This window comes from Crinia signifera, chromosome 3, assembly GCF_055691185.1.
Source record: "Crinia signifera chromosome 3, ASM5569118v1, whole genome shotgun sequence".
NCBI lineage: Eukaryota > Metazoa > Chordata > Amphibia > Anura > Myobatrachidae > Crinia > Crinia signifera.
This window is the reverse complement of record NC_139219.1, coordinates 139143868-139168936: the sequence shown is the minus strand read 5'-3', so window position 1 is coordinate 139168936 and position 25069 is coordinate 139143868. Positions and strand designations below refer to the sequence as shown.

Genomic DNA, 25069 nt, shown 5'->3' with positions numbered 1-25069 from the left:
CGGCCCTTGAGCCTGGTGCTGGTTTTATAAAATGCACGGAACCCCAACTTGTTTGTTCCTGTGATTTTATGAAACCAGGACCGGCTCTTTCAGCCCGGGGCTGGTTATGCTCTGGAGGGGGGACCCCACGCCGGTTTTTTTTTTTACTTTAACTTTTAGCCTTTTTTTGGACAGAACCATGCACAGATCACACAGATTTGTGCATGGTTCTGTAAAAATCGCCAGCAAGAAGCTGGTCTATTTTTTTTGCGTTTTTTGGTAAGGTCCCATATGCGACTTTAGAACTCGCATCCTATTACATATGCGAGTTCTATAGTTTCCTATGGGAAAACATCTGGATGCGATTTTCAGTGTGACTGAAAATCGCATCTTTAAAATGTGCGATTTCGCGGTAAAAAGTGCGCTTTTTACCGCGATTTTTAACCTATTAAATGTGCGATTTTCGGAAAATGTGCGATTTCGGCCGTTTTTGACCAAAAATCGCACATGTCTAAAAAATCGCACCCTATTACATTTCGCCCATGGTGTCTGTTGCTATGGGCTATCAGGGTGGGGACTGGTAGGTGACCTGAAGAGATCACAAAAAGCTCTCATGAACAGCGCCCTCTCTACTTATGTGCTTTTATTGTGTCCTGTCCCCTGATGCAACTGTCTTATTTACCATGTACTTGACCTAAATTGCCTTGTACTGTAATTTATTTTCTTATGTTTTGCTCATTGATGTATTGAACCCTTGCGGCACCATATAAATAAACAATAATAATCATAGTAATAAAAAGGGAGCAACATGGGCATATTTTGGCATGCAGCTGAATGCTCTTTTGCAGTACTGCATCTAGGAATGCCAATCCCAGGGCATTTTTTAATTCCCAGGATTCAGGATTGAAAACTAATAAAAAACCCCACACCTTTCCCTTCCCAAAATGGGTGGTGGGAGTGGAGGTTGGGAGTGCGTCAGTGCAGCTGGCAGGCTGCGCAATGTGAGCTCTGAGTCACACAGCCAGGGACAGGAGCAGCCAGGCAGCGTCTGAGCGTGTGCTCAGACGCTACCTGGCATTATTGGAAACTCCAAACTGCAACCATATTGGCCAAATCTAGAGAAAAAAAACAAATGGAGGCTCTGTGCCAAGCAGCGGCTGCTCAAGGAGTTGATGTTGGCACAAATGGGGCTTTGATGGTGGAGAGATAAAATGCACCAGTACAGTCAAGCATTGCCAAAACATGCAAATTGGGTGCTGCAGAGTTTGTTCAGTCTGTTGCAAGAACGCACACAAAAGGACAGCACAATTTTCTGTGAGATCTGTGAGAAACTACACATCAGGCTCTTTGTGTTATCACTTGTTTGCCATGATAGACAGTCAAAAGGGGTGTAGCTGGAAGACCAATGAAAGAATCTAGTTGAAGGCTTAAGGCTTATGGTTCCGCACAACCAAATTGGCACAAGTTGCAATAAGCAGTGCATTTTACTATGGAAACAGAGGAGCAGAATTACAGTTTTAATCACCTCTAAAGGGGCATTCACACGGAGCAAATTTGTTTTATTTTCTAAGCAATCTGACTAGATCGCTTATAAAGTAATCACAGATCTCTCCGTGTGTATGCCCAAAGAGATTAATTATCTCTTGCTAATTAAGTCAGTGCATGCAGTCAAAATCTAGTCAAATTGCTTAGTAAGTGACTGTAAATCTCTCTGTGTGTACAGAATGAGAGATATACGGATTGCAATCTCTCATTCTGAATCACTACCCGGCTTTTTTTTGCTTAAGCAAAATTGCTTAACACAAATCTCTGCATGTGTATGCGCTCCCCATGGTAGATCTGGACACCAGAAAATCGCCTACCCTAAATAGCTTAGCAAAATTGCTTAGCACACATCTCTACGTGTGTATGCCCCTTAAGAGTTCGTAAATACATTCTGTAAGTGGTCAGTTTAAATTATACACTACAAAGATCTGAAATGATAGGTTTATGTAAAATAAATGACATTACAGGAGAGGAGAGCATGTATGGGCAAGAATTGGAACATATTATATGATCGTAAACAAAGAAAACTTAAAAAAAAAAATGAGTCATAACCCATCTGTATATGGCACAAAAGGTAGGCAATGCCCATGCGTAGACATTTAGTGCCTGCATTGAGGTGACAAAGGCAACATAAGGTTCATGCATTGTCCTTTATTTTGAAAACACAATATCCTTAAATAAAAAGTAGTTCAAAAGCAGTATGACATTTTGTGTTCTTGTACAAACAAGAAGCTTTTCACATGGCTGGAGAATAAGATGCCTTTGCTTTAATGTTTGCAATGGTAAATGCAATGTGCTGGGGAAGACTATCCTTCAGGTCATTGTTGGTACAATTGAGTTTTAAAACTCCTTTGTCCCTTTTGAGGTGCAAATATATTAATACTTCAGTTACACAGGGAACATTGAAACTAAAAAAATATGCCATAATTTCTAAATCCTACCTGAAAAAGCTAAGGGGACCTAGCCATTACCTGTGCAGTGAAAACTGGGCAGCAGATTGTTCTAGACTGGGAGGTTACACAGGGTACCTTCATTCACCACTTGGTGAAGCCATACTGCCTCCATGTATTTTTGATCTTTAAATGTCTGTCACTTGTGTAAGTCACTTTATAAGGCCCCTTAAATTAGGGTGACTTCTCAAAGTGGAAGTCACCTACAATTCCCTCTTGCAAATTATATATCCCATGTGATCCCAGCCAAGTCTGCCTGGATGTGTTCTTCCAGATTGCTTCTGCACCGATGTGAAGCGCAGATTGCATCGGACCTGCTTTCAATCACATGCAATCTGGCCAGTTTTCATGCTGAAGTATTGAAGTCAAAGTCTTGACCACATCAATATCTGGTTGTTTAATCAAATACTGACGTGATAAAGACTATTTAGCACAAAGAACATTCCTGGAACTCTACTTATATGACACCGGCATATACTTTTACTAGTAGAGCATACCTCCCAACTGTCCCGCTAAACGCAGGAACGTCCCGATTTTTGGGGACGTTCCTGCGTCCCTCCCGCGGCCGTCGGTGTCCCGCTGCGGGGGGGGGGGGGGGGGGAGTTGGGAGTTCCCCCCAATCTGACCGAATAGACGCTGTGCGCATGCGCACAGTGTCTATCCGCGGGCGAAAATGGGTGTGTGGCTTAATTAGCATAAGCCACGTCCTCATTTGCATAGACCACGCCCCCTTTTCGGCCGCTCGCGCGGCTTCTACAATGAAGAAAGTTGGGAGGTATGGTAGAGCTGCATCTCTGCAGACTGGATTCTTCAATATACAGTATGTGCCTGTATATACCAGTGTATCTATTTTTGTTTGTCATTATGGCACCACAAGGGTTCTGACAATACATAGATGCGCAAAATACAAGAAAATAACGAATTACAATACAAGGCAGATTAGGACAAGTACATGGTAAATAAAGATAGTTGCATCAGTGGACAGGACACCAAATTATCAGGGTGGCATCAGTGGACAGGACACCAAATTATCAGGGTGGCAGAGATATATTTAAAGAAAAGCACATGAAGAGAGAGAGGGCCCTGCTCATATGCCTATGTCCCCTTCATTTTGTGGCATGGAAGCTGTTGGAGGCACAGAAGGTTAGGGTGGCATCAGTGGCGTAACTATCAAAACTGCGCCCCCCCCCCCAGTAAAGGTAACAACCCCTGCCCATGCCCCCATGCCTTACCCCTCTTCTGCTTCCGTAGCAGGGACCCGGCTCCCCTCCTGACCTTTGCTGCAGCGCTGCTATGAAAACGGACCATCACAAAATGTCGGCCCATATACAGCAGACAGTTTCAGAGAACTGTCTGCTGTATGGGGGTGGACATTTTATTATGGTCTGTTTTCATAGAAGCAGAAGCCAGGAGGGGAGCTGGGTCTCTGCTACGGTAAGGCATGGGGGCACGGGCAGCAGGGGGGGTTGTTACCTTTACTGGGGGGGCGCAATTTTAATAGCCAGTCCTGGCCGCAGCATTACAATAACCCTGCATACCCCCAGAGCCCGCACTTACGCAGAGCCTCCCCGCTACCGCGGGGTCTGCGGGGACATTACTTTAAGTTGTACTTTCTGAATTACAGCTTTTACTAAGTTTCCACATTTGTCCTTAGAATTCAAAACAAAATTCCTATTCTCCTAGACTAAAATCCTCTGGATAACTGGATGCAGCAAATGATACTTAGGAAAATGCATATATTCATCAGCATGACTTAACAGAGGGTAGTCTGGGACATATCACATAAGAAAAAAATTCATGACCGCTACCCCACCCAGGTTATACCTCAGCAGTGAAGAACTGCCACCTTCAGCCCTGCTCTGACTGCCAGGCGCCTACAAAAACTTGTTTAACACAAAAGAAAGTCAGAGTTGATGGATGGACATGGAGCACATAATCTGTCTATGAACTTACTGTTTGGCTTTAGCTCTGGCTCAACACTAACAGGTCTTACTGGATAGTTGCCAAACTTTCCTATCACTGCTGTAATCTATTTCTCCGCACATCTGTTCTATACAATCACTATAAATAATGTACTGTAGATCCTCTCACAGATGCCGTTAACAGCCCCTCTCCATAGAACAAGCTTCCAATCCTACATCCTTCAACAATGTCCATATACTATAATATTACATATATATATATATATATATATATATATATATATATATATATATATATATATATATATGTATCCAACCAATCAGCACGAGTTAGTAATTGTGGTTTGGACCTTCATATGAAGTCATTCTTAATTCCTTTTTTTCTCGCTTCCATGAAATTGAATACTCCCCTAGCTGGAAAATCAGGGCCTAACAGTGTGATGGGTAACACTTACAGACATTCGTCTGTTTTAGCTAAAGTAGCCATATGTGTTTCTCAGGTCACATTTCATGGATCAGACCGGATTTTCCAAAGTCACTGTATGTTCCCATGGCGACAGCTCCCTCACATTTGGGAAAATACAGGGCATCTGTGCAAACCTGACAGTGACCCCTCCACCTCAGAGAGACTCCATCTTAAATGTCAGGCCTCCAATGCAACGTAAGATTAGTGGTAAGACAGTATAAGCTCTTAATCAGGCTTAGTATCCATAGTGCTGAGACACATCATACAAAATCTACACAGTAGTTAGATGTTTACCATAACTAATGACAACTACACAAGTCTTGAAGAAGGTGCTGCAGTTCACTTCCAACTGTGTCCATGTCGACATTCGGGTAAAAAAAACTGTGAAAAACCCATGTCGACCTTGCGACTTGTCGACACAAAGTCATGTTGACTGTTTCACCTGTACATTCTGTATTTTGGGATGTTGTCCTTGTCGGGATTTTGACCTATTTAGGATTTTGACCATCGGGATTTCATACTGAATCCCATTAAACACGAGCAATATTTTGTAAATGAAAAGACTTACCCCAGAAATAAGAATACCATTTTTAAATAGCATTAATTTATTACTTGTTCTGAAATGATTCAACTAAACACAGGGGTAAAAACAGTGACTATCAGTTATGCAGACACATCATGGAGTCCGTCCCCAAAGACCAACTCCATTTTACTCTGCATTTACTGATAATGGAACATTTCATACTCCCCTCCTGCTGCCCAAGATGCAATCCCATATTATGCTGCATATCCCTTTGCTCATTGTGTAATTCAATATTACTCTGCATTTTCCTCAGTCACATAACTCGTTCACATGGATATCAAAGCACACACAAAGATAAACGGAGAGCAAGTAAAGTCACTATTAAATCATTCTGTATCAAGTAGGCTACTGAAATAAGGGGGTTATTCTGAACTAATCACAGTTATTTATTAAATAACTGTGCATGCATATGAATCAAAGCGTGCCTACACATGACAAAATGGCGACAAATCACCAATTTCTTTAATTGCAAGTCGGTGGCTGTTTGACTGACACAAAGCCAGAGATTTTAGGTGGTAACCAGCCGTTATCTGAAAGTGTCAGGGAAAACATAGGTGTACCCAAGCATTTTCAGGAAGGGCATGTGATGCCAGCTCCGGGCTCGATCAGCCTGTTTCTATCATACAGGTAGAGTAGGTTCTGGGTTACTCACAAACTGTGAAAATCATTAGATGTTGAATGAGTTGCCATTTGCAGCCTTGGCACAGGGAAGGATTTCACTTTGGTGGGATGTCGGCCATCTGAGAGCAGAGCTCTGCATTTCACAGAGCAGCAGTCAGGCCTGAATAACCCCCATGTGACAAATGAATAAAGAGCTGGCAGATGCTTACCTCGCAAGACAGTTTTTAGGTTCACCTTGGCTTGTCTGTGGAGATCTTCTACACAAGGAGGTCTGGATGATGGAAGGAACACATTCTCTTGTTGGTGCCAAGCTGCACTGTAATGGACTGTCCATTTACTCTCATCATCTAGATTGGAAACAGCTAGAAATAGAAAAAAAAAAGAAAAGCTTTGATTAAAAATTTATTTGCAATATGTGAACGTGAATTTCCCTGAAAAGAAAAATACAGGTGTACGAGCCAGTATATTGTATATGAAGATGTTTTCCAATATACGCAGCATATAGTGGCATACCTAGACTTGTAGAATACAAATAGTAGTGAATTATGGGACATATCTTATTAGATCAGCAAGAGGCATAAGAACGGTAGTGTCACCTTTCCACAGAAGTGTTCTGTGTGCATTTTACTAGTCAGTAGGCTGCAGGACGGAATGGAAATGAGGGAGCAGCATGTACTATATTCATGGTTCAGCTTGGAACACCGCTATTACATTTTATGTAGTATTTTTGCATGATGAATCTGACTGTAAATATTTTAAGTAAATCAATAATATCAAACAACAATTGAATCTCTCAATATAAAAAATTGTCTCACTTGACAAAACACATATGGGGCATGGTTTGGAAGGGAATGCATCTACATAATTTTATAGAAAATGAAGCGCACACTTGCCGCGCCTTAAGATTTGGTCTCAGAATCTTTCTATTGGCTACACCTTTGAAATTCGCACCAGCAGTTTCACCACTCCTGTGTGACTGTTTCAGCATCACTGGATGCAGCCTACACCAACTTAGCCACTCCCTTGTTACCTCCCAGGAAAATCTACTTAATTACACAGACCCTGCATCCTGAGTCTCTGAACAGTAACAATCAGTAAGTATGCGCGGCACAGCTCAAAGACATGAAGACTTATAACATCGGCCAACTGATTGCACCTACACTGTGTCCTACTCTGAATCCGGATCTTCTAGTGTTATAATACCATAAAAGCAGGTGAACTGGTTAACCAGAAAGAAACTGGCTAATTAATACTATTACATACTAAAACCAAGATTAGTGGGATTAAGTTGTAGACGTGAGCCAGCATCCATTTGCCTCTACTGCTAGAACCCATTTTGCATGACAAATACAACCCTATATTAGCTTAACAGAAAACTGCTATAAAATGTACTTTTTTAATTAGTAACAGTAAAATGACAGTCATTTTACTGAAAGGACATTTGAATTGAAATGCAGGATTTAAATATGAATGATATTCTAATAATGAGGCTTCTCTTCCAGTTCAGGTAAGTAATAAAAGATCCATTATGATCATAAATGATAAAAATAAATATATATTTTCCATTAACTGGAGCGGTCATGCAGTCATGTAGGTTGTAAATGACAGATCTTATTATAAACTAAATTGCTATTGAATACCAGTATCTATTGTAATTGAAAGACCACTAATATTAAACAAGGGAGACGGCGTCTCTCATAAAACTGCAAGCACCCCCACGGCCTATGTCACAGCGTAATATCCTGTGTTCCATGCTTTGAACTGTTGCCATGGATATACATAAGCATGCATACAACCACACAACCCCCCCAGAGTCAGGTGTCTGGTGGAGACAGCAAGGAGAACGGCACTCACTGCTAACCCTCTGCCCTAGGGATGGTGTACAAATTATTATATGGCCATGCAAGGCAAAGAATAAACATTTGGTGAAATCATACGTAATGAGTAAAATGTTTGATAAATATCTAGCCATTCATAAAGCAGAAATCCTATATAGCTATCTCCGGGATATACAGTTTTGAGCGGAGTATAAAAATAGAGTTGCTACTCATTAAGTAATTGGCTGGTTGTAAAGAGGAAGTAATTTATTATCAGGAAAAAAAGGTCATCAAAAGGAAGATGTTTTATTGGCTTATCTTGTAAACAGCTTGAGGTAAAAAAATAGAATACAACAGCAAATAATCAATTAGTAAAGCCATAATGGAACTAGCACTACTATAACTCAGCTTACTAAAGATAAGGGAGGCATGACACCTGTTTGTAAACCGTAATTACTATAAACAGACACACACAAAGATTTGGTGCTGTTTATCTTACCTATATATCCGCTGACATCAGCTGCCCGCCTCCCCCCCCCCCTGCACCATGGGTGCATTAGCATGGGAACGCCCATGAAACGCTGGGCATTTCCATGGGTGCGACCACCCGCTGCCGCCCATGCTCGCACTGCTAGGTGTGAACATGTGGGGGAGCGAAGAAACCAGAATAACCCCCATTGTCCACTGTTTGCATCATTAGTAAACACAATCTGCTTATCTGAGAGCCTTATATACTTAATCTACTGACACCAACCTTTGATCCAACACACCCACCACTACTAATTACATAGACATATATACTATCCAAACAGCTACTTTATACAGATTATGGTATTACAAGCAGGATCAATGAGTGATTGCTTTATGCATGAAATGTCTTAAATATAGTATAGAGTAATAGCATAAATGCTTTTTAATGAAATATGCCTCCTACTCCTTTGTTACTTGAAGCCAAAACACAGTTGACTTTTGACACTTTAGAACAAAATTGTATCTAACTCTACAGTATTAGCTGACGTTAGATCTATGCATCTGCGGTGTGCTCATTTACTTGCAGTTCAAAGGCAGGGAGAATAGCACAACAATTGTTTTAAAGACATATTTAATTAATCATATCTCCCAAAAGTATAGATGTTCTCTACTAGTAGTATTTCTTTGGAATTCTGAATGAAGCAATTCACTAGGCTCCAGAAGTCTTGAATAGAGGTTAAATCTCATGTAATGACATGTCCTCCTCCATTTACCTAATTAGCAAATGCAGGATAAAATTGCCTATAAAGACAGTACAATCAGCTAATAAGTAATATTACCTGTTGTTTTGCAGCATAGCTATATGTGGGAAGCCATTAGAGCAGGCATGTCCAAACTATGGCCCTGTTGTGAAACTACACATCCCAGCATGTTTTGCCATAGTTTTAGCATTCCCTAATAGGAAAACTGTGGCAAGGCATGATGGGACTTGTAGTTTCACAACAGCTGGAGGGCCATAGTTTGGGCATGCCTTTTTTATCACAGCACCCTAGAGTATCAGAATTGTTTTCACGGTACCCTGAAGTAAAAAAATGTTATGAAAAATTCAGAAAAAAACATTTAATATATTCCCTCATCATACCTCCACAATTGCTGTAGCGCCAGCCGCCAGACCCCGGCGGCTGGCGATACTCCAGCAATAATGAGGTTGGCTCCATCTGTAGCTAAGCGGAGGGGTCAGTTATGTGGCGAGGAACAGGATTTGCTTATGTTTGCCCACATATTTTATGTTTGGCAGCCACAAGCACTGGTTTTGCCTCTTACATTAACCATAAATTAGTTGAATCCTCACCCACCAATCCGAGGCTCCCCTTCAAGTGCCCCAAGACACCCAGTTTGGGCATGAGAGCAACTTAGATTACAGCTTCTGTTACAGACCTTTATTTTAACATGAAATCAAATGACGAGCAAATGTAATCTGCATACAGAAAAACTCCCTAAAACCACACTAAAAAGGTGAACATAGACTAGTGCGTTTTGGACCCTTTTCACCCAATTTCAGTCCCATGCCTATCAGAGCAGAGTAGGAGATCTCCATCTGATCCCGCAGCCATGACTGGGATCGAATATGATATGTATAATGTTTTTAGTGTTTATTCTAGCACTCGTCATCTTTGAAAACCCATGCAGTTCCTCTTCCCTGCCTGGGGTGTCGCTGTCTGCTTTAGTGCTTCTAGCACAGTGTGATCTGTATATCAGCACTGATATGCAAACCAGACCTGTACTAGAAACACCACAGCATACAGTGACACTCCAAGCAGGGAACAGGAACTGCATGGGGTTTCAAAGATGGCGGGTGCTAGAATGAGCACTAGTTTTGTATGTGATCCTGCTGCCAGGGGAGTTCAAGGGAAATCCAATAAATCGCACAAGTGCAATACAGGTGCTGATTCAGAGTTGGGAGCAAAACAATAACAAAAAAAAAGAAAGTCCATGCTGCAAAGGAAACATTGTAAACTAATTAATTTATCTTTTTGCCTATAACCCACAAACGCTGGGCCTCCCAAATTAGAATCTCTCTGAACATATTATATATGCCCTGCCTGCAATGTACTATTTTCTACTTTTACTCCCAATTCTAATTAAACCCCATAGTCTTGTTGCACATCATGCATAATGCAGATTCTGTCGCTAATAATTTTTTTTTAAATAGCTAAACTTATAACATTACATAAAATGTAATGTTTTAATTCAAAATGCAGTCCACTGCAATAAATGGGACAATAAGATGATGTGCTATACCTGTGGGAACAAGATGTCAATCTATGTGGAGACAGTGTAACCACAGAAACCATTGGAATTTGATACATCTGCTTTAGGATGTCTCTTGCCCCTTGTATGCAGAGGTTAAAATAGTTATCACCATAGAGATGCTGCTGTAGTTCATTATGGAATTCTCCAACACTACAAATATGATCCTTGATTCTCGTTGGAACTCTTCAAACTGGGGAATGTATCAGCTTCTGTATAGCATTGACCAAGTAAGTGGTATAACATGATAAATAGAAGCAGGTCGTTATGGGAAACATCTCTGATTGACCACTTCTCGCTCTTCAGAAGGCTAGATACATGTCCAGCAAAATGCAATATAACATCAGTTGGTGAAAGGTATGCATACAAATACATGAATGACAATAGTAGACATTTACTGTGCGCTGAAATGTCTGTTATTTCATTGAATGATGGCTTCAGGTGTCTAACAAGTGCCTGTTCCCAGTGCATCAAGCACGCTGTTGCCAGCTCTATTGTTCAATAATTTGTGCGCAGGGTGGTTCTCAAGACAACAAATGCTAATTCAATAAAGCAGTTCCCAGGCACGTCTACAAGGGGCACAGCCCACAAATGAACAACATTAGCAGTTTCTGTATCACTTATATCATTTTGTATTGAAGAACAACTATAAAGTCATGTGCTCTAAAGCCTACACACAATACAATTTTTATGGAACAAGAAAGAGTATTTATTTTTCCCCCAATGTCATTGATGAATATTACATATAATGGCAACTGAACAAAGACATTAAAAAGGTCCATTCATAAACTGTAAGTCACACCCGCCTATACACAGGAGATAATATTGCATTATTCACACTGGCTTTACCATAGATGTTTCTACCTAGGTAACAGTCATTATTCTGCCACATCAAACGTAACAAAGCCACTATCTTGTGACTGGTATTTACAATAACTCTATAGCTCAAAAAAAAAAAAAAAAATGATCTACAGCCACAAACAAAAAGACATCTGAATGGTAGGAAGGTTTTGTTGTTTTAAATTATTAAAAGATTTCCATAGAATACAAATTACAATGGCAAATCCAACCACCGAACATGAACTAAAAGAGATTGACAAAGAGATGTGTATCTTGGGAAAATGATACAAAGCCAAAGAAGTGCAAGAGACAGGAGTTCGTGTGGGCAAATAGATGACAGCGGGCCATGGAGTTATGTATTGCCACCCAGGACTGCACCACATATAACTGCAGCTGTAAGTACTGCATTCTGCACTTAGATGATACAACTACAGTAAGTACATACTGACATATGATACACAAGTTTGCAATAATAAGCAGCAAACCTCTAAATGACTTACTCTTCTTCTTGAACAAGCTGATGAGTGATTTCAGCTTTGTGTTGATAAACACCACCATTTCCAATAAGATACAAAGTTAAAATCCCATAGGAAACTTGCAGGTGTGTCTGGTTGTTGTGTCCACAAACATCCACTGATGTGTCTTCCTGCTTCCTTCAATGTATCTGGCGTAGCATTAGAGCCTAAACATCGCTGGTAAGCCTTGACCCTGAAAATCCCTTTTACACAATATAATCTCCGAGCCAGAACAGCAGATGTGGTTTGATGTCTGGTTGCGAAGACCTAAGCCAAGCCTCTGTACTTTCTGCCTCACCACGTGCTTCATTCAGTAGCTCTTTTTCTGTCTTCCAGGAGATTGTCATTTCTTTTCCACCATAGCCCACTATCATCCCCAGAGCTCCTCTGTCTGCACTCCTCCCTGTGCTAGCTGCTGAAGTTCCAAAGCCCCAGCTCAGGGCTCAGCACTCTGAAAGGGGCAGTATTGGCTTTCAGCTATTGTTACTCCAACACGCCCCCACCTCCCTGAAACCCCTTAGCAGCACCCTGTCTGCTCTGTGGCAAGATGATTGCATATTTGTATTTGTGTGTTGATTTCCACTCTTCTATTTGTATATGCAGCTATCATTTACATTACTTTTGTCTTTCTTGAGAACAACACAATACAGCTGGTGTACACTGACTAGGATACAGGAGATACTCCGAAGTCACGTGTCAGAAATCTTACCTCGAGGTGCTGCTTTCACAACACAATAAAATAATGTAAAGAACATGTATATAGACAGGTGTATAAAATGCAAATTGCCCTGAGATGAACTTACAAAATAACTCACACTATCCCAGAAACACATCAGGAATTTAGAAACAAATCTATTTTTTTAGAGAATTGCAAAAAAGTACAGAATAGTATAATGTAACCCTTTACGTCTGTTTTGTTTATTTTACTTTGAATAAATTTAGACTGCCAGTGATTCCAGAGATTATTTATTTATTAACAGTTACGCATATATATTACGCATCGCTTTACAGAGAATATTTGAACATTCACATCAGTCCTGCCCCAGGGGAGATTACAATCTATATTCCCTACCATAAATACACGCACACAGATATTCTAGGGTTAATTTTGTTGGGAGCCAATTAAGCTATATTTTTGGAATGTGGGAGGAAACCGGAGTACCCAGAGTAAACTCACGCAAGTACGGGGAGAATATACAAAATCCGCACAGTGGTAGGAATCGAACCCATGACCTCAGCGCTGTGAGGCAGTAATGCTACCATTACACCATACGTACTACCCTATTATAAAGCCCATTCTAGACACACAGTATGTTTAAATATGTTTAAATGATAGCGCTATTATTACTTTTAGGTGATACGTACAGTATACGTATGTAAATTAATATCAGATAACCATTATTGATTGCCAATTATTTATATAGCACAGCGGTGGCCAACCCGCGGCTCGCGAGGCGCATGCGGCTCGCCGAGCTGTAAACTGCGGCTCCAGCCTCCCGTCTGCAAAGCGGGGTTTTGAATTTGGCGCCAATTCGGCTGCGAAATTCAAAACGCCGCATCGGCGGCCAATAGGAAACGACCGCGGCGAGTCATCAGCGCTCGCCGTGCCGTTTCCGCCCTGCCCCCGGCGTCTGACATCAGACGCCAGCGGGAGGGCGAAAAGTCTTCTCCACGCCGGCGGAGCGCAGGAGCGCTCCTGAAGACGCGAGAAGCCGCCGGAGGATGGCGCAGAAGACGGCGGCGGGGAGAAGAGTTCCGGCGCCGATGAAGAGGCCAGAAGACGCCGGGATCAAGACAGAAGATCTCCGGCGCCTTCTGCAAGAAAAAAGAAGATGTCTCCCGGAGAGGCCAGCGGGGGTGGGAAGCAAAAGAGCTGACGAAGCTCCCCCCAGCGGCCTCTCCCAACACCAGGTAGGGGCCTTTGGCCTCCTACCCTCCATCCACCCTAGACCACCGGGTGTCGGGCACTAGGCCCGTGGGCAAATTCAGGCCCTTCTGGCCTGTGTGCGCATTAGTCGGGCCCTCTTGGCCCGTGGCTCATTTATTTGTTGGGCCCTCCTGGCCCTCTAGGTGGGCCCTTTAGTTAGGAAGCTGGGCCCTCCAGCATAGGTGTTGCACTGTGGGCAACACCTGTGCTGGAGGGCCCAGCTTCCTAACTGTGGGGTCATATGATGTTTGGCACTGTGGGGGGGCATATGTTTGGCACTTTGAGGGGCATGTGATGTTTGGCACTGTGGGGGGCATATGATGTTTGGCACTTTGCGGGGCATGTGATGTTTGGCACTTTGAGGGGCATATGATGTTTGGCACTTTGAGGGGCATGTGATGTTTGGCACTGTGGGGGGCATGTGATGTTTGGCACTGTGGGGGGCATGTGATGTTTGGCACTGTGGTGGGCATATCTGGCACTGGGGGCATAAAGTTTTGTCATGTGGCCACTCTCCTTGTGTCATATGACCACGCCCCTGACCACTCCCCCGATCACGCCCCTTTTTGGCGCGCGCGCCTTTGGCGCGCGCATGACGTTGGCTCTTTGGCTTGACAACTGATATTTTTCGGCTCTTTACCTCTGACCGGTTGGCCACCCCTGATATAGCACATGCTCCACATCACTTTACAAAGATTTTTTTGACCATTTAAATTAGTCTCAGACCCAATGGCACTTCTATAATCCTTTCCACATGTACACGCACTAGGGTTAATATTTTTCAGAAGCGAAGTATACTATATTCTGATTTGGGGAAGAAAACTTGAAGCACCCTGGGAAATCCATGCAGGCATAGGGAGAAGATACAAACTCCACACATGTTCAGTCCCCACCACACCCCTAACTAAGACCTCAGTGCTGTGAGTACTTTTTGCTATCCATTACACCAACCTTAGATATTGGTAGATCAGGATTTTATTTTCTACATAAGAGACTCATTTTTTTAACATTTCTTTTAGATCTGGTGTGAAACACACAGCGAAACAGAAACTTGGATTATAGGAACAATCTTCACTGTGTGAGTTGTAATGGAAGCCAGGCAGCAGCGCATGTGTCACTCAGACACTTTACACATAATGGCTTCCTAGAGAAGGAGGAGGGGGCACACAGGTCAGACAAGCAGACCCATTATGACAAGTGCAAGTTACTTAGTGCATAGCTTTACATCATGTGACAATTCAGGCTCTTTTTTCTTATCAAACAAGAGCTTACATCTATACTTCTGCCGATCAGTATTAGGGATTATGTGAAAGAAGGAAGCAAATTCTTATTCATGACTAAAATTTCATCTGCATAAGGCAAAATTGTTACATTCATTTCATCAGAGTGTGCAATATAGTACAAAACAATACAAAAGCGGAATTTGCAAGAGATGGTCATACAATGTCATGGATTTTGTGATAAGAGGTTTAGAAAATATGCTACAAAATCTATGAAACTGAAGTATGAAAGTTTAGCAAAGTAGGTTTTCGGGAGAAAAAAAGAAAAATCAAGATTTTACCAATATCTAATAAGAAAAATAAAGAGTGACAAATACAATAAACAATTACTATCTGTAAGGGGTACCTCATAGACAAGACAGTAGGGTCTGCACTCCCCAGCACACTATGCCAATACACTGGATGCTGCCATTATGTGATGCTTACACTTTAATCATGGTTGTTACTTTACATGGACGTGACTATTATGTGCCCCCCACTAAGATCTACTTATTAATCTTACCATGGAGAAGCATAATGCATGACTGAATCAGTTGTGTGCCACTGCACTCATACTGTACAATGATTTATGGTTACATTGCCCTTTGAGGTTTTAGACATATTTGTTCTGTGCTTGGTCTTCTATCAAAAAATTGTAACCATGGAAAGGTGCACAGCTATGTACAGTGCTATTTTTCAGAAGGAACGCCATTCCTGAACCGCTTATTAACTATGACATCATTAGGAACTGGGTTCCTAAACCTATCTTGGGCCAAAATGTACCGTTTTTTAGGGTCTTCTTTTATAAATAATATGTGTGTAAGTATATATTTTATCTATATATCAATATAAAAGATTTATAAATAGCTCCACCCCCTAACCCAGAGTTCCTGAGCCTGATTTTCCATAAATATAGTACTGCCTATTTATAGAAAACTTTTATTGCATGTTGTTGAATACAGAACACACACACATATGTATAGCCGAAATTTGCTGCTACATTGGAGGACTCAAAGGTCTTCTGGCTGGCACCGGAGCACAGCTACAACCATTACGATTGGAGTGCTGTCCTGCAACAAACGCATGATATATATATATATATATTAGTGGCGTAACTAAATATTCGTAGGCCCCATAGCTAAAAGTTTTTAAGGGCCCCCTAGTTAGCAACTGATGCTGATACTTACACGTATGCTAAACACATATTACTTAGACAGTAAAGATGGGCCCCCTTCAGCTCTGGGCCCCATAGCAGCTGCACCCCTTGCACCTATGATAGTTACGCGCTTGGAGATATATATATATATATATATATATATATATATATACACACACATATACACACACACACACATACATACATATACATATATACATACTCACACACATAATATTTACAGACCTCTTTTCTGGAGGCAGTACATTCATATATAAGGGCGACATTGCCAGTAGCATTGATAATGTCACACACATTATCTTTTCTCCCACCCATCACCCCTCTCCTACAGTCATGTTTCCAGTTGACCTGCTCAGTGCAGCCATCTGGGACACACACTTCCACAAAATCGCACACACATGATGCATGCAGCCTGCCAACATTAATATGATAACTAAACCAGCAACTGTACACCCAGGAGGAGATCCAGCAGGTTGCTATGTATTATAAAGCACCTTAAGATCTCAGCATCAACATTTTTTTTGCCTTAAACAATCTGCTAAGTATTTACCTTTGTATTTACCTAAGTATTTGTCCTACTGTACATACTACCCACATAAATTACATCATAAAAGATGTATGACACTTTCATAGTACAATATAGACAGCTGAATTTCTCACTATTCACATTCTGTGCCAGGGGTTTAGTAGTACTGTATAATTATGGCAAACAGGTCAGTGGCTGAGCCAATTCAAGAGAAAAAAAAAAATATGATTTTGTGGTACCCAAAAAATGTTGCAATGGTAGATGGTTATTAATAGCAGCCAATGGGAAAACCTGAATTAATTTCGATCACCTCATTATGAATGCTAGCTATCGCATTCCATTTATATATGCGACAAAAGGCAAATTCTTTACAAAAGCTCTGCAGATTCAGCTGGCCCTTTGTCACCAATGTCAGAGTTCCACAAAGGCCCCTTTCATATCACTAACTCTGTATATATTATCTGCGGACCTTCTCATGACTCCAACCAATGACAACTTACAAGGCATGCCTATAGGAGGGAGTAGAGGATGATAAAGGTACAGGGGGTTACTTATCAGCATGCACATGCAGGAAAAATCTATACCATTTGGTTCTATATTCTGCAGCAATAAAGATACACAGCAGCTCTGCCTCCCTGTGTAAGCAGTGTGGAAGCCAAACATGACTATGCATACAGGTCGCTCCATACCCCTAAATCAAAACGGAACGGTATCTATAGTACAATATTTTAAATGAAATTATTGTAAGTCTTCCCTTATACTGACTACTATACATACAAGCAGAACACAGTATTGCTCAGCATCAGGTGTATTTAAACATATCTGCGATCTCAAATGTACTCATACAGGCTTCAAGCAGAAATACCTTCTATAGTACCAGAATCTGTGAGGAGTAGTAGCACAATGTAAGGCTTACCTTGTATAACGAACTGGTTTCTTACACAATTATCAATTTGGTCCCTATATACAGTATGGCCCTTATTCTGGTTCACTCACAAAGGCAAATTCCTTCTCATATGGACAAAACCATGTGCACTGTAAAATGTGCAGAGAGAATTAGATTTGGGTGAGTTATTTTGTTTCTGCACATGGAAAATACTGGCTGCTTTATTTTTACACTGTAATATACAGATGAAGCGCCTCTCTTCCTTTGCCAGGGATCGCCAGAATGTCCTTGCTAGCGATCGCCAGCGAAGAGGCGCTCCATCTGACTGGGACGTGCGTGCGTCTCACACGCATGCGCGTCCCAGTTCTAGGACGGCGCCGCTGCGGGTCCCTGCCTGTCTCCACTTCAAGGAGACTGGCAGGGATAGGGGGGACAGTGGGATGGCGAGGGGAACCGGGGGAGGAGGCGGGTACATGTAGACAGCTCCGTAGCCACGGGGCACGCGAGCGTCTCGTGCGCCGCTGGCAATACTATCGCCAGCCCCTGCAAGAATGAGGCCGGCTCCATCTGTAGATCTCACTTTGAAGTAAAACCCTACCCAAATCTAATTCTCTCTGCACATGTTACATCTGCCCCACCTGCAGTGTGTGGGTAGCTAAACTACCTTACAGCATATGGTTTATCTTGGTGAAAGCTATTAGTGATGCTCATCCTCATGTGAATCATAGCTTCAGTGCCTTTGCGTATATTAATTGATTATACACAGACAGGCACAGAGTGGTCACGTCATAGATGAAAATAACATTGTGTTCCAATTTGATCTGAGCAGCATTTAATTAACACAGGCAGCAGAAAAGGTTATGTGTCCTTTAAATGTCAGAGCAAATATATTTATGGATTTTAAATTGTCCAGCCATGGGACAAGTGACACATGGTCACATGGCCAAAGAAAGGCAATAAGCAGATTACACTCATATTCTCACATTCCTTATTTTGGGAACCATGAAATGGGAATTTACCCACAATAGCTGCAGGTACTTGATGTGGAAGTCACGTTTCTTTCTATCAAGTGCTAATGAGGAGGAGAAAATTTAGTGTAATCTCCACATCACAAAAAACTCAGGTTTGTCACACAAATAACAACAGGTCTGGGGATCTGGGTAAAAATCCAGTTTACCATGTGTATGGCCCAAAAACATTTGCCTATCCACACTGGTTGATAGGCAAAGGTTGATAATATCAACATCAACATTCATAATTTCTACAGTTGGTACATTCTACTATATCAACATTTAATCACTATCTACATGAATGTCAACCCATGTTGAGGAAAGTCAACATTGTGTACAAAGTCCTCCATTAAATCTTACTGCCTGTGTACAGAATTGCTGTACTGGTCTAATGTGGCCCTTCACTATGTGGGGAAGCTAGAAAGTGACCCAAATACACATGGCCATGCTAAAACTGTTGCAGGGCATGCTGGAATGTATAGTCCTACAGCACATGGAGGGTAATCTTAATGCCCACTCATATTTAACCAGCGAAATGTTACTAGCTATAATGAGATCTTCGGTAATAATTCATATTTTCATTGAGACATTCTGTGAGTGAAGTCAAAATGTTGGCTCTTCTACACGTTTTGTGAAGGTTATTGAAGCATAAAGCCGGTGACACAAATGAATACGCTGTTGGAGGTCTGACAACAGTAAGAAGAGTTTAATCCAGAGAATGGCTGTTTGATTCAAATTGGTGGAAAAAAAAATCAATCTTGCAATCAGTGTGGATGAACTCTCAACCTCAGGAACAGGAAATCAATGAGGTTTTAGCATCTTTGTCCCAAGATATACTATTCCTGCACAAACAGCCCCCAAAGCTTGGAGCAAATTATACAGTACATATAGAATTTCTCAACACATAATATACACTGAGCAATCATATTCTACCAGGCTCCTCTACCTACATCCTCATTTTCTAAACAAGATGAAAATGATACTTAAATGTGGTAAAACCGTGTATAGAACTATTGCACGCCATTGTAATTAAACATATGGTGTTAAAATGACATTAACTTCATAGAAGTGAAAAATAAAATGCGTCTAGATGTGTTAATTAGGATGGGACCTGATATAATTACATTTGTTTTCCTTTGCTAAAGCTCGAGTCATATTTAAATTCACAACAATACATTTTTACCTAATATTCTTTTCATTTCTACACTAATCAGTATTATTTGCCAATAATATTTCACCAAAATATATTCAATTTATACGATCAGATACAATATACCTTCACTTTGGGTGAGGGCAATCCGTATTGGAGGCGCAACATGGTGAAAGCTGCAAATTGTACATCTTATAGGCTGACCCCTCCAGGAATAGACAGAGGAGGGGAGATGCAGGCACTCCTCGTGTTATTTAGAAGTGATGGCTGCTATGTGAAATTGTGACCAGTTACTACTCCCCCCCCCCCCCCCCCGACCCAGGGAAAACCCACTCCGTGCATGGCTGTGAATTGCTTGTGAAAAGCAATCAGCTGCAAATCCATTTGCAACTCACACACCTAATCCCATGCCTGGCCGTGCCTGTGTTTTTCCTGACACTGCCAGAAGCCGCCTGGTTACCCCCACAAGGGCAGTTACCAGTCAGTCAATTGGTGAATGGCTTGCAATCAGAAAAGATGCTGGATTTTGATGATGAATGGCCTTGTGCATGAGCGTTAGGATCTGTTCGCATGCGCTGTCTATCGATCATTGTCCACCATGTGAAATGGCAGGGCTACGATAAGGTCTGAATAACTCCCTCAGTGTGGCGGGATAGAACAGTTGAAATCGGTCAGAGCTGAATCACCACTGCGCTATGTAGTGAGTCACATCCTATATGGTCTATGATTGAGCCCCCTCACAACCCCTACTTATAATATCAATAAAGAGACCTCATAGACCCCTATGTAACAGACAGCATTCACATGGATACGAGAACAGCCTACAAAATGGAGAAAGAACACCTGAGCACAGACATTAATGGAATAGAAATGTTTGCCCAGTTGTTCCCTTTTTAATGCACATAGCTTTAGACACCAGTTGTGTCTGTGATATTAACAATAGCATTACAGTATTATGAAAGAGTTCGGCTGCAGAGGTGCCACCGGGAGTGGTGTATTCTCTGCATTACCACAATCCCCCCACCCCCTCCCCGAAAAGGGGGCATGGACTCATTTAGGCCTCACAGGGAACTCTGTCCATTCATTTCGGGGGCATGCAATGCCTAGCATACACGGAGATGCTGGCTGCCCCCAGAGACTGCGGGTCTGTAAGTGCTGGCTGCAGCACCCTACTCCTGTCACTGCAGAAGAGCCAGCACTTTGCCGTCACCCAATGCGGGCAGAAGCCCCTGCACCTGGCTTATGACATCACTGAAGTCCTAAGCATCTTGTGACTACAATTCCATCCTATGAAACTTATTTCTACTACAACTACATAAGCTGCTGCTCCCATCACTATGACTGCATAATAATTTATCAGATTTTGTGGAAGCCATACGCTCCTACATGCTTTTGGATTTGGTCTGTCACCAGTAATTGTGCAGCAGTTTGGAAAACTGAATAACTGCACAAAAGACATCTACTGTGTACAGTGGGGCAAAGGAGCTATAGGATCTTGCTTCAGAAACATAACTTAACATGGAAAAAGGAGACAAAGTAGTCACAGAATGAAAGCTCTCTGCCCATGGATGAACTGTTAATACTAGCCTTAAATACTAGAGTAGCATCTGCTCTCCCTGGCATGTCAGATGGCGTGTATAGCTGTGTCAGCATATACTGTGAAAAACTGCAAGCCAGCCACCTAAGGATACACTTCTGCCAATAGTCTGTTCTTGTTACTGTCTGATAGTTCTAGCAAAGCGCTTGGTGTTAGGAGCAGCAGCAGTATTGTGCACCTGTCGTTCACACCAGTCACCTGATACCTTGAGAAGAATATAATTATGCAGATTATCTGCACGCTTGTTGAGTCTTTAAAAAGGGACTTCCCACTACATCTGCAGCTAGTATCAGGATATCGCACTCTTGAGCAGCTTCATCTCTTATTTCTTTGCTATGGTGCTTCAATATCAGAATCATTATTTATATAGGGCAGATCAGTCTGGCTCTACATGGTGCTCAACTATGATGACTGAACAAAATGTAAGTAGGATAACCAACACTGACTGCGTACGTGGTAGAAGTTATAATCTATGACTCTATGCTAGTGGTAAAATGGGTTATTTCCTTCAAGTCATCAATCTAGTTATATAGAAAAGATAGCAACAATAATTCACAAATCCTGAAGGAGCCGACGAAATAAATCTGTACATGGATCAGGTCACTGGGAATATCATGTAAATTCCTGGGTTCCTTAATAATATGTAAAAAAAAAAAAAAAAAATTCTCACTGACAACACATACGTTAAAATAATTATTGGTATTGCCGTAGTAAGCAAATCTCTTTATCTGTACTATATTATAGTTAATTGTACAACTTTGTTTCATTTAGTTTTTACTGGAAAAGGCTGGTCTGTTGTAAACTTGTGAACACCAGGGATGAGGGGGACTACTGCCATCTAGAGGTCACACTGTTTCCTGCAGGAATCAAAGCCCAGGTAATAATTCCCTCTGCAATTCACTTGTTATTTCAAGATCTGCTACAAAACCCACTGAGAACATTGCTGATATGAAATCCATTAACAACCAGTTTGCGATAAGAAAAAGCATTAAAAGTGCCCATACACAGAGCCATTTAAACTGGATTGCATCGCATCTAGTTCAAAACGCATGTGATGGGTTAAAGCACTGTGCGTTTTGAAGTAGATGCAATGCAATCTAGTTCAAAAGCACAGGCAGCGCACCGCCCCATTGCTCCGTGTATGGGCACCTTAAATCTCATTACACAACTAAACATTTTCTGCCAAATGCTTGAAGGGTTAAAGTGTATGCAGTCCAGCAGCAGAGGAGGAACGATGAAGAGCTCCTGATGATAGATGACTCTGTGGAAGTCCTGGATGGGTGGCAGCCATGCAGAAGAGCTTATAGGTTGCTCATTAGACCCCCCATCCCCCTTCACAGGTGAAGATGCTGTATAATAAAATATTAAAACATTCAGTGCCCTGGCTTTATTTCAATATTTCTTTTGCAGGGGCTATATGGTAGCAGAATATGTGGGAGGCTTGCTGGGACCAGCAGTCTAAAAACTTCCCCTCCTCTCTCTCCTGCCTCTCTCCTCTTTCCATTTTAGATTTTTTTGGGGGCATTTTTAATCTTGGCCTGGGCACCAAAACCCCTAGTTAACGCCTCTGGAAGGGACACACATCTACATACAGAATGCACCTTCTTCACATAATGGTATTTTTAAACAATGTTTAGAATAACTTTGTATTACCTGTGTTCCTCGCAGTTTGTATCAATAGTATTTAGCTAAACAGCTGCATTTAAAATTTCATTTGAGCTGAATTTTGTTACAACTTAATTCTTCAATTTTGCCTTTCACAAATGTTTGGACAGGTCCGTCCCAGGAGTGACCTGGCATTTGTGCTATTTGGTGCCCACAGCAACCTGGCTGATTGTATGGTCACTGACGTCATCCGGCGGGCAGGGCGGAGTGGCGATGTACCATATGAAGGCAGGGGGGAGACAGCAATGAGATGACGCTGCTGCCTTCTCCACAGAAGCAAACGGGACCCAGATCGCTCGACCCAGGTTACCCGTACAGACTGCTTTTATCCCGAGTTGGATTGCCGGGTTGCTGAACCTGGAATATTTAACATGGCCCTTTCACACTGCATGCCAACCCGGCAAATATGAGGTCAATTTAATAGGATGAGAGATTTAGAATGTGAGAGATTTGGTAAGAAATCTCAGGGTTTTTTTTTAAAGCGGCAATCATTTACATTAATTTGATTTTGCATTGTAAATGATTGCCGCTTTACAAAAAAGCCCTGAGATTTCTTACCAAATCTCTCACTTCCATGGTGTTGGAGGGGAAGTTGTGTGATATCAGCTCCAGTCCCAACCAGTCTGTTTCTATCTAGCTGCCGAATAAGTCCTGGGCTAAGCACAGACTTCACACACTGGAAAACAAATCATTCGCTGGTGAGCGACTTTACGCAACTAATCGCTAATCCAGCTAATTTTCTAAAGCTGTTCTGAGCAACTCACAGGCTAACCGTGGTGGAATTTCATTTTAGCAGGGCAGCGCAAACAAGATCCCAGGGCTCAAAAAATTTGCAGCCCAGCAAACAAGTCTGAATCAGGCCCAAGGTACCAACCAATCAACTTCTGAAACTGTACAGACTGTGGGGCAGATTTATTAAGCCCGGTGAAGTGATAAAGTGGCTGGTACTTTATCACCAACCAATCAGTTTCTAACTATCATTTTTCAAACCCAGCTTGTAATTTGACAGGAGCCACCAGCCACTTTATCACTTCACCGGGCTACATAAATCTACATCTGTTTTGAAAAACGTCAGGAGTTAACTGGTGGGTTGTTTAGTGCTCTTGATGCTTTGATAAATTTTCCCTTAAGTGCTGACTTACAAATCCCCACAGAAATCTTCATCTGCCAAGCAATGCTACCAATGAGGAGCTATATACGTTATCTATTCCATCTTGTGGCAACAAATTATAATTTTTTTTACATGACTAAAATGTATGGCAAATCGGTGCAGAGGAATGTAATTCTGGTTCAATGGCCGAGTTAACAGCTGAGCTCTTGGAAATGGAGAATAAATGGGACATTCATATGCATGGTTCCCCCTATTCATATGTTAATTTCAACCAGTCAGCACTGCAGGATTGCCTGAAGAGATGTGAGGTACACATGCCCGGAATACAGAAGCAGCAAACCACATGTCAATTATTACTTCCCATTCACAAGAAGAATGTCCCCAAGTCATAGGGCACAATATATGTAGGTGCCTGAAAGACACCTGCAGTCTAACCTACAAATGCATTAAATGGTGAACCATCAGATTGCAGGCAACATGTGAATATACAGGCCAACTACCCATTTAGGAAATAAAGTGTAATCCATTTCTAGATTTATATAGTATTGAACTAATATTTAAATGCATCCCAGAAATCTCTACTCTTTGGATACTAAAGTAGTACTCTTAATGTATGCACAATTAATAACAGTATTTACCTGAATATTTCTGAGCCTCTGCATCACTGTAATGCAAACTCAGTTTAAATTGGCTGAGCAATGAAGACTTTGCGCAGTGCCTCAGACAATATCCACCTCGTGAA

General features: G+C 41.7%; 1 protein-coding gene across 9 annotated transcripts in view; it reads right to left on the bottom strand.

Annotated features, from left to right (window-relative positions):
- NHSL1 (NHS like 1) overlaps positions 1 to 25069 on the bottom strand; it is a 208339-nt gene that overhangs the window by 34756 nt on the left and 148514 nt on the right. For 8 of the 9 annotated variants that reach the window (XM_083176602.1, XM_083176593.1, XM_083176597.1 and 5 more), the window contains exon 2: positions 6276 to 6428. In XM_083176602.1, the coding sequence (XP_083032728.1) occupies positions 6276 to 6428 (153 nt within the window). Of the gene's footprint in view, positions 1 to 6275; positions 6429 to 12004; positions 12379 to 25069 lie in introns of those variants that run through there. The other variant, XM_083176600.1, reaches the window with a different exon arrangement.